The 18,248-nt window shown below is 39.5% G+C and overlaps 1 protein-coding gene across 2 annotated transcripts in view; it reads right to left on the bottom strand.

The window, feature by feature from the left end:
• The window catches only part of kansl2 (KAT8 regulatory NSL complex subunit 2), a 56,517-nt gene extending 38,292 nt beyond the window's left edge, over window positions 1-18,225 (bottom strand). Inside the window, exons 1-2 of one of the 2 annotated variants that reach the window (XM_042098233.1) lie at window positions 18,083-18,225; window positions 3,562-3,820 (exon numbers count right to left, since the gene is read on the bottom strand). In XM_042098233.1, coding sequence (XP_041954167.1) covers window positions 3,562-3,812 — 251 coding nt within the window. In that variant the 5' untranslated portion in view covers window positions 3,813-3,820; window positions 18,083-18,225. The remainder of the gene's footprint in view (window positions 1-3,561; window positions 3,821-18,082) is intronic. The other variant, XM_042098232.1, reaches the window with a different exon arrangement.
• Between the last annotated feature and the right edge of the window lie 23 nt (window positions 18,226-18,248).

Raw genomic sequence — 18,248 nt, 5'->3', positions numbered from 1 at the left:
TAATTTCTTTTGTGTGATCTATCATTCAGAATGCTGCAACATGACTGGTCTTCAATCAGCCAAAGAGGACACATCGTGTCCTCTTTGGCTGACAACTCCTCTCCTAGTTACTCTCCATTGGCTCCCTACAGTAGACAGAATTAAATTTAAATCTCTCACTTTGGCCTATAGGACACTGACTGGATCTGCTCCTTGTTATTTTAATTCAATGATCAAGATATACATCCCCAACCGCCCACTGTGGTCTTCTGATGAGCTTCGGTTATGTCGACCAGTCTTAAACGCTAGGTCAAATTCAAGACTCTTTTCCTCAGTGGTTCCATGTTGGTGGAATGAGTTGCCCAGTGCTCTTCGTTCTTGTGATAGTTTTTGGTCTTTTAAGCATTTCTTATACATTATGGTTTGTATGCAGTAGTACTGTTTTATTTTCATTATAGGCTGTTGATTAATTTGACATTGTTTATTATTGATATTCTCCTTAATGTAGTCTTACCATGTTATTGTTATTATATTATTGATTGAATGGGCATTATTATTTATTATTGTTTTCCCCCTCATTGTTTATTTCATTAGGCTATTGATTGATCCCTGTTTTAAGTATTATATTGTTTTGTATTTGTTAAGGGTAACCATAACCATCATCATCATAATGTGGTATTTTCTTATGCACTTGAAACAAAGAATAAAAATGTTTCTTTAAACGTAGTACCACTTTAAACACATCACACACTGAACAGCAAAGTAGCTTCCTGATTATGTGTAAAATGTTTACAGAGTATCCGGTCCTGATGTAGTAGGTCCATGTTATCATATTTTTACAGCTGACATGAAGGCTGCAGTATTACATTTTTGATTTATAATGGGAGCACCCTCTCTGGTGAAAGACTAGCAAGCCTGTGGTAGAGGCATACGATTACAGACATATTGAGAGAGCCCATCAATGAGTTGTCACAGTTTTCAATTTAGACGTATTAATTTGAAATGATGTACGTCTACGGGAGGATTTACACATCACTGGCAAGACCTGATCAAATCATACTAATGCAAAATGCTTCTCCAGCAGTGCAATCGCAGGTAACAACGATACCTTAACGCATTTTCAGATACCGCTGTTCTGAGCATACTAAGCAAATTGGCCATTTGTAACTTTGAATCCCTCCTCACGTTAAGCTATGGTCCAATAATGTGTTCACTAAAACACAAGTAACGTTATTTGTCGGGCTTCATAAATGGGCATACCGAGGTTGTCGACCTAGCAGGCTAGGTGGCGTTTTTTGCCATTCGCAAAACTAAGCAAGAGTTAACGTTAATGAAACTTTACATTGCCTTCTCCAGTGACAAAGTGTATTCAAATGAAGTTGCAACGATGATGGCGGCAATCACTGGTTACGTTAAACCATTTGAAACAAGTAGGACTGTAAATGATGGTGACTATGGCTAACGTCACTTCGGATCAATATAGCAGAGCCCTTTTACTTTACCCATCAACTGGCTAATGCTAGCATGATGTAGCATGCTATGAGCTAATATACTTAGCATCTACGAAAGAACAGAACATATCTTTTTTCACAAAGAATCTGTCACAACTAACAACGATGTCTCTTACCAGCAACTACACAATGTATGACTATCAATATGTATTTAGTCAGACTGTGATAAGATATAGCCTAATTATGATAACAGCAACACTTATTTAGGTTAGATTATGTGTCGAAATCAAGTGAGCGATGACGCGGTAGTGTCTGCAGCCTAGACGGTAAAACATAATGGACAAAGCGTTGTGTCTGCAGCCAGCCAGCTGTCAATCATAGGTGTAAACACGCCCTTTTAGATTTGTTAATATAACATTAAAAAAAATAATTTCAGCGAGAAAAGAAAAATTGTGTGTATTGAAGCATCTTGAAAACTATTTTTTCGAATAAAAAGTTGTTGATACAAAAATAGTTTTAGATGAGAAAAGTGACACGGAAAGTTGGCTACTTGGCCATTGAAATACATGGGGATGGGCGGAGTTACACATTGTACTGCAGCCAGCCACCAGGGGGCTCTGGACTAACGCTCGCATCACTCTTAACAGACGGCACACTGTCCAGTTCTATATATGGTCCAAAAGATCTACTGGTCGATCGCGATCGACGGGTTGGCGACCACTGCTGTAGGGCTAGGCTACTGTTATGTTGTTGACTGCCGTACTATTGAGGACTATGAGTTCTGTCCATCATTTGGTGGTAGGTAAAATTACTGCAATACAATTATGCTTATTAAATGCTTTCCCCAAATCACTTTTCACAATTTTTTTTCAAGAGTAATATTATCGGTTATTGTATCGGTATCGGCCACAACAAACCAATAAATATCGGTTATCGTTATTGGCCCTAAAATTCCATATCGGTGCATCTCTATGTGAAATATCCACTGGAATTTTGTTTCTTTATGTTACACCTGCCAGGGAATCCGTGTTATGTGGGTAAGCTGCTGCCTAGCAGGCAAAGCACGTTTAAATGGCTATAGCCTACATTTAAAACAATTTATTAGCTAGAAATGATGCCACATGTCTACATTCAATGCTATTTAAGCCACTTCGAAAGTTTGTTTAGATCCAGTGATTCTGCCGCCATGGAAACGCTACGTCAGACTTCGGGACTCTATAAAATGGTATTAGGTAGCGTACATTTAGCATACCTCATTTACATTTTTTGTCCAATCAGTGCCCCATTTCTTATGACTAGCATACAAAAAAATTCAGCCTGATATCTTAATTTGCTAAGATATCAAGCACAATTCGAATTGCAATTCTGCTTCCTGTTTGCTACCTCAATTGAAATGCAAGTGAAATTCAAGAATTGAATTGGAATTTAAGAGCCAGTTTTTAATTCAATTCTAGAATTTTGCACAAGCCTGAAAGATATGTCTTTTCAATTATGGATAGACACAACCCAGAAAACTGCCCTGAAATCTAGTATTTTATGTTTACCTTTTTGTAGAAAATATATATTCCTCTCCTTTGTCAACCAAACCATATTTTTTGCTGAATATTTACAGACTGGGGTAGAAACGTGTAGATTTCTAATCCACATTGGAATTGCTGTCTTACCCACCATTTTTGTTTTTATTGGACTAGTATGCACAATGTAGCCAACTTCTCTGCACATCATTATGCTGATAAACAAACTCAAATGTACTGACTATTGGTCATTCCAAATAAATGAATTAAATATGTGTGTGTGTGTCTGCCACTAGTGGCAAACTTCTGTATGCAAACATTTTATTTTTGTAAGGGAGTAGTATATTTCTTGAACTTCCAGCCTTGTAAACATGTAATGATCATCATACACTTTGAAGAAGGTAGCTAGTGTCGCGCTGGTCCCAGGCGCTTGGTGACGTCACACATTTATCGCACAGTGGTCAATGTATGATCGGAGTGTAATCGCAGCCTTTGCGATTAGAAATTTGCGTTTAATAGCGTGATAATATTGCAAATGCAATTAATCGTTCAGACTTGCTCGCTTTAGCAATTTGCCAAATTTGAAATTCAACAGCGAACATGCAGAATTCACTTACCCCTCTTTCTTTTCTGGCTTGGGGGCAGCATTAGGGCAACGCTTTCCATTCTTGTTCGAGACATAGCTGCATTGCTTGTAAGGGGCACTCTTGTCCTCAAGAACATGTTTGATGCAAAACTCAAGGCCATCAAGGCATGGTTGGGAGCAAGGTCGGTGACTGTATGAGCAAGTCTGGGGCTCGATAGGGCGCACTGGCTGCACCATCCTTCCCCTGCTGGAAGGTAGCACGTGGATACGAATCCGGTTCATCGTTATATCTGAGAAAACAACAATTATGTTGTTAGTGCTTAAATTTTACCAGCAGAGAAATGACAAATTTGCCATTCCTAAAAATTGCGAAAAATGTTTTTACACACAGTGCTGCAATATGCTTCATTTAGGCATCAGCCAGACATCACTTCATAAGTGGTCCAAAACACAAAAGCTGTGGCGCAATTGGTGAATTTTGTTGCCCTGAATGAAAAAAATGTGTTTATGAATTGTTTTTTTTTTTAGAACAGTATTCCCAAAGTGTCTTCTGTCCACTGGCCGGCTGTCAATGTATAACAGGTAGGCTGTGATGGGTAGCCTACTGTACATTATTACATATCTTTTTTCTAATTCTGTAATTGATGTTGAAATACTGTAAAGGGTAATGATCAATAGTTAGTAGCTCACTAACACTTAGTCTAGTTGCTAGAGATATTTAACCCTTAGAACCCTAGGCTGTTTTTAGGGCATTTTCACTACCTTTATTCATAAGGATTTATTCTGGTCATTGTAAGTGCCACACACACATATTATATATTGTTTTTTTCAGCAGAGACTAGACTATCCAGATCTGCCATCATTTCATGTATTAGTACTAGCATTGATTTTATTTAGATTTTTAAACAATTAAAATATAAAAAGTGTATTATAAAAAAATCTTACATTTCGACATGTATCTCACCACAGCAAGCTCATAGCTCTACATGCATTTCATGTGTGTGTAGGGCAGACCGTCCTGAATCGGGCAATATAATTGCCATGTTGCTGGGATACTCTGGGGCTGAGCAATTTACAGAAATATGTGGTGTGTGATTTAGGAAATAAATGCCATTTTTTATTTAGTGATGAAAAATAACCTTTCTGCGCTCCATATCTGTGACACGAACTGATCTGACTTGACCCAAGTTTGCGTGTTGGCATGTGTGGTGTGCACTGATAATGATTCTCAACTTTTTACTGCATTGCCATGAACAAAGTAAAGGCAAAAAAGGTGTTTCTTTGTTGAACAAATTGGGATGCAATGTGAGCCTTGAATTGGATGCCATGCAGGAATTTGCTAGGATCTCAAAACTGGATTATGAACATGCTTTGCCATAGAGAAACACACAATAGCGTTGGATTATAAACATGCAGTCACAAAAACGTGGGGTAAGTCCAGTTATATGAAGTTATTATTTTGCTGTCACTTCGTCTGTTTTATAACTCAGAAGGATGTACTTGGTATCAAATGATAGCTCTGTCTCCTTGCATATCTATCCGATCACGGGTCCGCGAGTAATTCAAACGAGAGTAATGGGTATGCAGCGTTGGTTTGTGTACATGACGTTAATATTTTGCAGTCACTTTGTTTTTATAAGCCAGAAGGATCGATATACACGGTACCAATGGATAGCCATGTGTCTCCTCTTTCATCTGATATGCTTGCCATATCTATGCGATCACGGATTCGCGAGTAATTCAAATGAGAGTAATGGGTGCGCAGGTGAACGCAGAGAAGTATAGACTGTAAATATGATGCAATTTGATTTAATTTCATGATTTTTTTAAATTTTCATACTTGATCGTACAGACAAGTGCATAGTCTCTTTGGAAAGCCCCACTTCTTCTCTGTCATGCAATAAAGGTTTCATCTCGCTGCAATGAACAGTCGCGAAGCAATGTAACAGAGAAGAAAGGGTGTGTTTTTTGACGCACTTTGCGTCAATCGGGTTCTAAGGGTTAAATAAATTCAATATTTTGTCAATTGCTAAGCCGTAGCGTACCCAACCATCATGATTCGTATATTGCCAGACTCCAGACAATCACATACATCAATATGAAGATATTACTGGCATGATGCCTGGTGACATGAATGCAAAAACATGAAAAATCCATGTGAAGCAAATGTTTTTTCCTTAATATAGTATTTCCACATCATACATTCCCAGATATGGAAAGCCCAGACCGTCCTGAAAACAAGATATAGCATATAGCTGGCCCTTACAATGGTACTTTAAAAATGTTTTATTTTAATAGACCTCTGAAGTTAATAGACCCACAAAAAAGCTGCCATCGATTTTTCCAAAGGGAAAATAACATGGGGATTTTAAATTATCGCACCTGGAAAAACTCTGAAATGCAGACGTTTTCCTGAACACACTTTTGTCCTCTGCCTTCGAGTGGATACTGTGATCTCCGGTAAGTGTAGGCGGTACAGTGGGCAGTGCTTCGACTTGGCCAGCTTCACTCGCGGTCCGCGCGTGGGATCACGTGACTTTAATTTGTATTTTTCCAATGAGACGCTGCAACAACCCAAACAACCGGTAGATGGCTCAAGTGAGCAGGGTGTCTCGTAAAAAGAAATGGAGCCTGGAAAACCCTACACAGACTTCACTACAGACTTTAGCAGACTGGTTTAGAAATAATTTAATAGCCAGAAATATGCCTGCCCTGCCCTAATAAAGAAATATTTGGTTAACTGCGAGTGAATCCCGTTTGCAGCCGTAGAATAAACACAGGACAAATTAAACATTCTGGTTTTCTCCGAGTGCAACGATGATAGACAGTCATCATTTGGACAAAATATAGACAGGGCTGCCAACTTTTCAAAAAACCTTGGAGTGAGATTTGGTGGGGCCAACCAAAATTTTGCTGCGGAAAATTTTGTTTGGCTCATTCAGCATTATACCATACAGTAGGGGTGTAACGGTACACAGAAGTCACGGTTCGGTTCATACCTCGGTTCGGACATCACGGTTCGGTACGAGTTAGGGTACAATGGAGGGAAAAGCAAAACCAAAAATGCAGAAAGCAATTTTTTTTATTGTGCATATATCAGGCTGTACCACATAGCTCAGGGAAGAGACTGTATGACACTATCTGCAACAGCCTGAAGTGTGTAAGATGTAGGGTAAACAGTACAATAAGTACCCAGACTCCATCTGTAAGTTGTAAACAAAATAAGACAATCAGCTATAAAACTTAAAATAGGCCTACAGCATCTCTTATTTCTGAAAGTGCAAATTACATAGAATAATGATTTTTAAAAATCCACTTAAGCAAGACCTTCAACATCTGCGTTTAGTTGTATATGGAAGGGTCTACAATTTGCCTCAATATTTTTCAGTGTGTGTAGAGTAATAATCTAGCCTACTAACTGTGAAAATCACACTATTTTGCCTTCTTTTAAAAAACGAAATTGCTCCTTTCATTTCATAAACAGACTACAACTAGAAGTCACATGACTTTGCCCTTCGACGTTAACTCACCGTAGCATTGTTTATTAGCCTGGTTAGCGTTGACACTTACTGTCTATGCACTTAACACTACCAGCTCCTCATGTGAGAAGTTACAAGTTACCCCAACATAAAGGTAATTACCACGCGATTTACATGGCTTTCTGTCATTACGAAATCATTTAATTTAAGCCATAGGTTTTGGCTCTATTTGTATGTGTATCCAAAGGCTGGTGAAGCGCAGGGGAAGTTTTTTTTTTTTTTTTCTCATTTCGGTGATTGGTAGCCTACATCATCTGGGTGATTGCTTCGAACATGTGTAGCATATATTTCCACTCACATACCCAACAACTGCTGAACAACGCCGACACACAGTTTTTTATCCACCACTCTCTCACCTGTACTACTGTAACTGAAGTTCTCAAACTTGCGAAGAGACCAGCGGATCCTCTAATGTGTGTCGCCACCTTAGTGCTACCATCTCTGACTGACTGACTCGACCAACGACCTGACAAAAAAAACATAGGCGCCAATCAGAGCTTCAGAGCTAAGGCGAGGCTACAGATTAGCGTTAGGTGTCGCTAAAGAACTCCCGTAACTCTCGCTACTTAACAGTATGCGCATGACATTAATTAATACGCACACGAGTTTTATGTTTTTTTATACCGTGTATTCTCCGTGTAAATTCATGCACCGAACAGTGACGCCCATACCGTTTCGGTTCAATACGAATACATGAACCGTTACACCCCTACCGTACAGTAAAAAAAAAACGTACATCAGTGGTTCTCGGGTGTAGGGACCAGGCATGGACGGATTTTGAACTTTCTGAAGTGTCAACCTGGTAGGTCAAATACCTGGCAGATGAGGTTCAACTAAACTAAACCTATACATATATCACATCACACATCGTGAACGTGCGTTATCTAAGCTTTCCAATGATATTAGCGCCAAGTTGCTGTGATAAATGGTTTGCAAGTGCAATTTAGGCTAATCATATGCATTTTGCACACAGTGCACACCCATTACTCTTGGTTTAATATTTCACTAACCCTTCACACAACACGTGGCAAACCCATTATCAGAATAAACAGCAAACCGTACCGAATTCGAGGATATAAAGCATACCTCTGTGCAATAAGTGGCAGATGTATTAAGGGCTCCCCACTAATTGTCGCATATGTGGAAGGGGGGTTTGGGGGTACTCCCCCAGAATTTTTTTAATTTGTTTAATGTGATTTCCTGTATTCTGGTGCATTTTGGGGATGAGCAATACTAAATTCAAATCAGATTCATAGGCTACATCCTGATGTGTTGATCTTGAGGCAATGATTCCATGCAAAGGCTTGGGCTTAAGGGGTCCCCTGACACCTTGGGCCCCTGGGCCTGGGCCCGGAAGGCCCGTGCAGTAATCCATCCCTGGGACCAGGGTCCCAGAGTTTAATTAACATTGGTATCAAAGGGATCTACTACTAGGACCATGGGCGTCGGAGGCATTCTGAAAGTGGGTGGGACATTTCAGCGGGGGTCCTCCCCCAGACATTTCGCCCCAATGAGGCTATGTAGAAATGTGTTGCAATTTCAAAACCAGATTACTCAGGAACCACTTATTGCACAGAGGCATGCTTTATATCCTCGTATTCGGTACAGTTTGCTGTTTATTCTGATATTGGGTTTGCCACGTGTTGTGTGAAGGGTTAGTGAAATATTAAACCGAGAGTAATGGGTGTGCACTGTGTGCAAAATGCATATGATTAGCCTAAATTGCACTCGCGAACCATTTATCACAGCAACTTGGCGCTAATATCATTGGAAAGCTTAGATTCCGCACGTTTACGATGTGTGATATCATATGTATAGGTTTAGTTTAGTTTAGTTGAACCTCATCTGCCAGGTATTTGACCTACCAGGTTGACACTTCAGCGTGAAAAATACTCAATAATACTCAAAGCATACCTGAAGCCGGGGAAATGCGGGGGGGAATGCGCCTGGGATGGCTTCTGAAGCATCGCAAATGAGAGCAAATGTAGAAAATTCCACAGACGGGGTGCTCTTGAACCCTCTCACAGTCTCTGACAACAGGTAGATCTAGATAGGCTAAACTCATTTTTCAGGCATCTGACCGACCGTGTTGACACTTCAGCGTAAGAAATCGGGGGTGTGGCGTGTGAGTGTGTGAAACTATTAAAATGCGTGTGTCTCACGGCCAATGCGTGAGAGTTGGCACCTATGTATAGAGCATATTAACCTCCGTTGCTCAGCCAAATGCCTTCCTGTTGCGTCCTGTTATCACGGAGTTACAGGCAATAAACGATTTTTGATGGTCACAAGTTTACTTCATTAGCAGTTTATTTTATTTTTTTTGATTATTAAAAAGTGTTTTTCATTTAAAGGTTTGACTTCGTGCTTATTCAGTAGAGCATTTAGTGCTCTCCCCAATCCCAGACGATCACATTGCATGTTTGTTTGTAATGGATGCAACTGCGAGATAGACTATGCGTTTGATGGCAATGAGTTGTTAACAGACATGAACCAAGACATATAGCCCAGCAGCAATCTAGGGACTGTTCGTTATTTATTGAAGGGGCCACCGGAGGAATTTTGAGTGCTTCAGTCAAAAGTTGAATGACCCTCTCTTGCCTGCTAAAAATTGTTCAATGACCCTCCGACAGAATTGTTAAAAAAGACATGACCCTCCCCTGCCAATTGTCGCTGTCTTCCGCCCGTGAGCTTGCATGCTACCAGTCCTTCCTTTTCAAATGTGTTGCGCCTGTTTGCACAATTTCACAAATAATCATATGTGATTAATAATATGACAAATAATCCCTGTGCACAGGGACCGAAACAATACATGCCAACTTTTTCCGTGTTTCTCACGTATTTTAACTTCCCCCCGCTGTCTTGCCGTTTTAATGTTTTCCCGTAGAATATCCCATATTTTAATACTCTCATAACAGCCCTGCCATCGGGCCTGTCTCTGTGTTACCCTGTTGCTACCCCTTGCCCTTCCAACGAAACAGATGTCTTCAAATCATCGTTTTCCTTGCTTGAAGGCGAACTTCAAGGTGACGTTAACCTATTAAAGTTTAACGGCGTGATTGTCGTGAGAGCACGATTCATTGGCGCTTACATGTTCGGCCTTATGTCTACGTGCACACCTGAGGCTACTCAGCTACAAGAGAAAGAATTTCCCCTGTTTGTATGTTCACTCCAAGTTGTCCTACCATAACTTACCAACTCTGTACTGTAGACCCTAACTGGCTATTTATATTTTCTGTGAAATAAGCAAATGTATTTGTTCAACTTTATGAAGCAGAATTACGCATAGGCTACTTGGAACATAATACATTTGACAAAGGACAGATGAATGTTGCTAGTGACAAAATATTAACTTTCAGTGTTTTACGATGTCTTTGTCATGGGGAAGTGTTTTTCCCCATGCATTTATTCTAGGTTACTGTCAGTGACTGCCGTGAGAGAAGCGGGGTCTGTGTTGTGTTGCGTTGCGTTGATTTATTTTCATTGGGCATGCCGTGCCGTGCCGTCCACAGCTCTTCAGTTCTGACAAAGCCAAAATTACTCCTTTTGAAACAATGAGTGCAGGAAGCGCGTTTGTATGGTTATATTGCTTGACGGGGGGGGGGGGATCCCAAGCAGCTTTCAGCCATAAGGCTACTTTGAGAACATTTCAATTCACCCGACACTAATAATCAAAATGTTGAAAACTATTTCGGCATAGCCTATAAAAGCAGTTTAATTAAATGGAATGTTAGTTGTAAACAAACAAGCTACTTGGTGAGGCTTGGCCTCACAGATGGGCTCGTGCCTTAGATGGCAGGAAAAACGCCACCAACAACAACCAAAACTACTCATTGTTAAAATATAAATGAAATGTAAGGTTTCATTGTGAATCAAGTGTGATAGTGTGGAATGTTCAAGTAATAACACAATCCAATGTGTGTCTCAATTGTCCCCCGCTGACCACCTCACACATTTCTCTAGATTTTGCAACAAACTTACATGACACAATGACATAAAATATGCCAGTTTTAGGACACAGAATAATGTTTGTAATGATACCAGGTAGGCCTACGTTTAACAGTAACAAGTGTAATGAGCGATTCATTGTCGAAGGTGAAATAGTCGATGGTGAAATTCTTACTTTGGAAAACAAACATTTGCCGATATCATCGCCGATCATCAGAATTGCAACATATTCTGTGTGTTCTGGACTGCAAGTAACTTGTTAAGCCAGTGGTTCTCAAACTTTTATTTCATTCCCCACTTTGATCAAGGGGCATGACTGATGATAGTGGAGATAACGTGTTATCCCGAGGATTTTGCAAGTCAGCATCTTCGACGGTAGTCTATTAAAAATATAAGTTTTCGATGTCCCAAACGGAGAGCCATACTTTATTGTTTTTAACGATCTCTATGCTACTCACAAAAATGTAGGCACACTCTAAAAAACATTGGGTTAAAAACAACCCAATCACTGGGTAAATAGTGGTCGAGCCCAGCACTGTGTTATATTAGCCTAGAAAATTGGGTTATACGATCAACCCAATGAGTTGGGTTGATGGTCTGACCCAAACATTGGGTTATTGTAACAAAACTGTTAAACCTACATAATTGTTGGGTAGGCTATCTTTTTCAACCCAGCATTTATGTTATTTTCACTGTCCTTTCTGGGTTATATTGACCTAATTTATGAGTTATTCTAAGTAGCCCATCTTATTTTCCTCCTTAATCCAATCACTATTAATTCATAATAATAACAATAAATGTTTGCAAATTATGAATGTTACAATATAATGTTTTAAAATCCATCCAAGGCAACAATAGCCATGCAATGAAATAAAACAGTTCGACATAATTATTCATTTGGCAGTTTATTTTTTGAACAGATAGCCTAGTCTAAAAAGCATGTGATACTTCCATGAAGGCAGGCAGATTCCACGGTCTGTTTGGGAGGTCAGCCCTGTCAATCAAAGAAAAAAAAAAAAAGAGTGCATTAATCACTGTTATTTACAGAACTTTATATCAAGACTTTCATGAACCATTATCAGTGAATGATGTTGACTAACATTAAAAATCGACCAAGAGACAAAATATTAGCAACACACTCGGAAACCATGACCACCTATGGAGTTTTAAACATATCGTGTAAAGGTAGTGGTGCTAACTGCTAAGTTAGAAGCTACCGGTAACATTAGCTAAATGACTGTCTGATAATGTTACCACCAAGAAATAAAAAACACCCAGTAACATTAAGTTGCATGGCTATAATACGAAGCTACCCTGAATGAATTCATATACGATGCTGTTTGGCATGATTATTACCGAACGTGTGGCTTGTGAAGACACTAGCTTTACTTCGACTGTGTTAGCTAATATTAGCTGACAAACGTTAGCTGCACCCATAGGCTGCACCACCACGTAGCATATTTAATTAACATGGTCTGCTAACCAACTGTTGGTAGATAGCTATGCTAATTATAGTTTGTTGTAAAAGTTTGTTTTGTTTCTGTTCAGCAGTTCATACGCAGTGAACACAGAACTATGTTTTTTAAGAGTCTGTCTTTGTGTATATTTAACATCAACATTAGCAGTAACTTAATTGTAAGTTAATGTTAGCTAACTTTAGTTAGCATGAATGACTCAATTGAACGAAATTGGCAGGCAGAATATCCATTCATATCACGAAAGGTATGTCTCTAGGTGGACTTTTAAAATGAGTATAAAAAAAATATATATAAAAAAAAAAAGGTTAAAAGCCGATACATACCTTCCAAAATCGCCTGATTTCCATTGCATGTTGACCGCTGCTGGACTGGACGGTTGGAAGAATAGCTTCTAACGATTTTTTTCGAACTCTCAAATAACTATGCAGCTGTGTTAAAGTCACCCAGGTGCTGGGTAGTGTACTCCACGTCAGGTGGGAGAGAGGAGGGGCACTATCAACCCAGCAAGCTGGGTTACAGAAAATAACCCAACATGAGTAAAAACAACCCCACAATATCACCTAACCACCTCAACCCAGTATTTTTTAGAGTGCATGGGGACATGATGAAGTAGGCTATCCAACTGTCGTGTGTTAAATTATTGTGATTACGAGCCAGTGGTTTTCAAACATTAGGCCCATGCATGACTCGGACATCTAACTAAATGCAACAGGCTCATATCGTCCTCGCATTCGCAAAATGAGGACCAGTGTTTTGTCAAATTACAAATAGCTATTCGTTTTAACACATTTTTATGATGGTAGCCTATACAAAAAGCACTTCATACTATCTTAATCTTGGAATATGGGGAGGGAAGTGGCGCGTCTGCAGTCAGCCAAATATGAATGTAATTCTGCGGCATAATTTGTTTATTGTACAGAAAAATAAAAATGACATGTCAAGCAGTCAATTGACTACATTGCAGTCAAGAAGTATGGCAAATTAAGACACTGTTTTGATTTGCGTAGTTGCGTTACCCCCAACACTGACAATAACATAGACAGCAAATTAAGATATTTTTTCGTTTTGTGGCGCGGCACCGGTAGGCTATCAAAAGCAGATTTCGATTTTCGCTACCACCGTGTAGTCAAGCCTTAAGCCATACCCAAGTAGCCTTAATCGAGGTAATGTTTAATTACGATTTATTTTGTTATTGAATTCGTAGGCTGGGATTCCTCTCGGTAACAATTACCACTGACAGAGCGATGTACAGTGGCAGAGCGACGCACAGTGGCTGAAAGTGGTACTAAAGCTTCACGCCGCGTAATGCGCGACTGAAGTGGCCATTTGAAAGCGATGCCCACTGTACACTTTGATTTTTGCTACCCCAGAGCTAACCTGCAATGCAACTTGCCATCTAGGTAGTTAGCTTCAATTAACACCCGGACTGCACATCCAAATAAGTGCCCTTCACGACCCACAGTCCATCAGTCTCCATAGGTTAACATGGCAAAACTTGATCTCCTACTACCTAACATATTTCTTAAACTGCTTTTCCAGGTCCTAGCCCCTTAAATGATAAGAGATGAATTAACAGAGATCAAGGATAAAACAAATAAAACTGAAGAGATGGAGAAGATTAACTAGCTGTAACATTAGCGAGTTGTATTTGTGTGTATTCAGGCGAATTGCAATAGAAAGTGATGAACTGTGCTACACAAACAATACAAGTAGTTTTATTGTCATGTACTCAAAATAAATTATAAGTAAGCTTAATGAAATTCTTATGCTCAAGAGCCAGCTCAACTTATTAGTAATTAAAAAGGTGTATTGTTGTGTATGTTGTGTGTTTGGGTGGGGGTTCTGAGGTTTGAGGTTGATTAGCTATGAGGAAGAGTATGACAGTTCAGCATCCTGGTGGCTTGTGGATAGAGACTGTCTATCTGCTGGTACGGGTCCGCATACTCTTGAACATTCTACCAGGAGGGTGAAGAGACTGTGGCTGGGATGCCTGGGGGTCAGCAAGGATTCGCTTGGTCTTTCTCCTGCAGCGCTGGCTATAAAGGTCCTGAATAGTTGGTAACTCAGTCTTTGTAATGTGCTGCGCTGCACTGACCTGACCACCCTTTGCAGAGCTTTGCGGTCATGGGCGGTGCGGTTCTGTTACCATACCATGCTGTGACGTTGCCAGTCAGGATACTCTCAATGGTACAGTGGTAGAAGTTGGTCAGTATTTCACCGTCCATACCAAACTTCCTCAACCGGTGAAGAAATAAAAGCCACCGTCTTGCTGACTTTGTGACCATACCTATGGACCCTTTCAAGAGTTCCATTATCAGCATCATAGTTGGCCCCACAAGACTTCCTTTTTAACATTCCATATGTTATCTTAATGCAGAGGAAGTAGATTGGGGCCCAAATAGAATGTTCAAGCATTGTTTTTGTTTACCTTGTTGAAAGGGTCTATATGGTGTGACCAGCTCGGATCCTCGCTGATGTTAATTCCAAGGAATCTGAAGCAGCTGACTCTACTGCCTAGTCAATGAAGAGCATCCGTACATAGGGTTTTTTTCTTATCCAGGTGAGAGAATCTTTGGTTTACAAGCCGGTGTTCAGTTCCCTGACAACCGTCGTTAAGGACTAACTTGGAGAACAAGCAAACCCAGAGCCGACATTGAAAGAAAGACGCAAGGTGCTTGAAAATGGTTAACTTTTGGCAGAGAAAAGCAGACTGAATTTCCCATTTGCATTACAGGAGACATGTAACTTTTTTGTGATGTGTCAGTTCAAGGCTAAAAATGTTTAAAACGCCAATAAAATAGACTATTGCTCTGTCCAGGGGCGCCATGCAAGCCAAAACAAAGCTCTGTTCTAGAATCTTTGATGTAAACCAGAGCCATATAAAGCTAGAGTTGCGACAATGGGTGTTCAAAATTCGTTAAGGTCACGTGGTTCATGTAAACTTCAAATAGTTCCCGGAAGTGATTGACAATGGATTAGAATGCATTAAATAGGCTACTGTTCAATGATGGACAGAGCCACGATTTTGGTTAATTGACAGTCAATAAATGCATTGATATACAATATTTATAACACAGTGTAATTATTGTGTAAACTATGTAGTTATCCTACCATTACAACAATATTAAATTAAATTCCAGACCTTATATCTTAGCCTGCTATATAAGGTGACGTTTTTTTCCGCCCTTTTACGTATGTGTCACTTAATATTAATTTCTGTACAAAAGAAGAGATTCTTTAGAAAACGCAATTGCACCCACCCCATAAGTGTATCTAAATTATCGCTATATAAAATAAATGACCTCGTACAGTGACTCGAAAAGCTGTAAACAGTGTTTTTGAGACTGCGTGTAGCCTACAAAAGCGCATGGAGCTCCTGTGAAATTTTGATTGCAACGTGAAACTGTAACACAGCTAGTCTAACATTACTTGTTTGAGCTTTCTACCCCGCGTTTCCTCTGGTAGTCACTGATCTGAGCTAATGAGCGAATTACCTAGCCAAGCCTAGCCTATCGTCGCGGCAGAATAAAAAAAGTTTAAAAGTTTTTTAACATCTCCAGTGTAATGGTGGGCATTCTAAGTTAACCGTAGCATTATACCTACCTATTTAGTAACCCCATGGTAGTGACTGATCATATGAGTGATTATGAGTGATCATAATAAAATATGAAACATGACATGTAAGTCCTTCGATAAATAACCAGGATATGAACTGATTAACATGAACAGCATTTTGTCATCGTTTGTCATTCACCGTGCTGTGAACAGCAGATGCTAGGCTAAAGAGCTTGAGATTCAGACAGGTGAGCACCTGGAAATGGTGTGCATTGTGTCAGAAAATAGCAATTTGATCAGTTATCATGCATCATCAGCGCAAACTTTCTGGGGATGGGGATTTTACACGATCCTTCATCACTGGGCTAGTGTGCCCTGCTGTGTTAATATGACCTGCTGATGCTAACAGCTGCAGCTCCCTCAAATCTAGGTTCTCTTATGCATAGGCTAGCTTTTGCCAATGAAAATGAATGCAAAATAAAAAAAAACAGTCCTGCTCCTAACTGAAGAAACGTTTACGTTACCAACCATGTTAACAACAAACTCAGTTTCACTGCTGCAAGTAGGCCTACAAAGTTGGCTGTAAATATACTTCGCCATATTTAACGAACCAGCTAGCTTTGTGATAACAAAATCTTACCTTTTATGTGTTTAGTCCACTGAAAGTTATCCACATATCAAACGATTAAATCCACAGTTATGGAGGAATTGTTTTGGGGAAGCAGTTGCACTTTATCCCACTTTTGCTGCCCTTTTTAAAATTAAACCACTTATCCATAGCCTAGATGAGCATTGCATAACGTTACAACTATGTTGACATGATGGTAAAGCTAAATGCCCAAGGCACGTCACGTCATAAAAGTTGTAGGCTACAAACGCAAAAACTTAATGACAGCTCGTTTGTGGTGTTGCCTAGTGCTGCCTAATTGAAATGGTATAGGCAAGGTTTATCTTATATTAGGTTATTATGTGTGGCACATTTATTGGGCTTTAGCCTCTTTTAATTGATTTGATAAGTAACTGATAAAAACTGAGCAGCAGAAAAGCTGTCATAGTCGATACATAAATAGTTTATTATTATAATTAGGTTATTAATACTATTACTTTACTACTATTACTGTTGTTACTGTTATTATTATTATTATTCGGATGAGCCAATAATGTAAATCTGAGTCTGAAATGTTGGCTACAAACAGTCTGTAACTGCACTGCTGCTATTATAAATTGTTAACTTTCGGGAACTAGCTTCTATGAGGCTTCCATTAGCCGCCATTGTTGAAAAAAAAATGGAACATTAGCGTCAATGGAGTTGTCGCAACTCTACCTTTATATGGCTCTGATGTAAACACTCGCGGTAGGAAGTACCAGGCATTTTTAAACATACGATACGGCATAAAGACGTCTCCTCTTCCCCCTAATTTTGCGCGATCTTAGTGTAAAAATGACTTATGACGTACCTAGCAGATAATACCACACTGCCAGTTAACTATAGAATCTTTGACACTGCATTTTAGTTAGCTAGTTGGTTAGCATTATATTAGGTAACGTTCCAAAAAGACGTCCAGGCACCATACGCCAGGCACACGGTTTTGGTAACATAGCAACAAAAACACCAAAGTGCTCTGAAAATGATGTTGAGGCCCGCTATCGGCGTAAAAAACATAAAGTGTTTTTTGTTGTTTGGGAGTGCAGTAGGTTTAAATAGCGTTAAGAGTCATTCTTTTCACGTCTCAACTTAGGCCTACGTATTGCTTTATTATCAAACGCAATAATTAAAAGTGGTTGATAATCTGCTAATTGATATTTCACAATGTATTAACAACACAGATAATACGTTAATCAATTGTAACGCACGCGATTGACTAGTCGGCCATTTTTATCAACACGTCTGGTTTCAAAATGTGGCCGTCCAATCTTTCACATGACATAATATCAACACAGGTATAGCAATATCCATAGACAACGTTAAAACAGACTTATACGGTGAAATCGTAATATATATTTTAAAATAACACGACTGAGCGCATTTACTTACCATTGCAAGACCAAAGATGAAGAAGACGTCCGTGAGATTCGACAGTTGGCAGGCTAAGACCAAAGATTCTAACCGTCTCTGCTAAGACTGTGCTTCCGGTCAAATTTAGAAAATGACGTCTCTTCTTCTTCTTGGTTTATTGGCAGATTATAACTTGCGGTGCATA

This window comes from Alosa sapidissima, chromosome 7 (assembly GCF_018492685.1).
Source record: "Alosa sapidissima isolate fAloSap1 chromosome 7, fAloSap1.pri, whole genome shotgun sequence".
In the NCBI taxonomy this organism is placed as follows: Eukaryota; Metazoa; Chordata; class Actinopteri; order Clupeiformes; family Clupeidae; genus Alosa; species Alosa sapidissima.
Note: the sequence above shows the minus strand (reverse complement) of the source record. Positions and strands in the feature narration are given on the sequence as shown.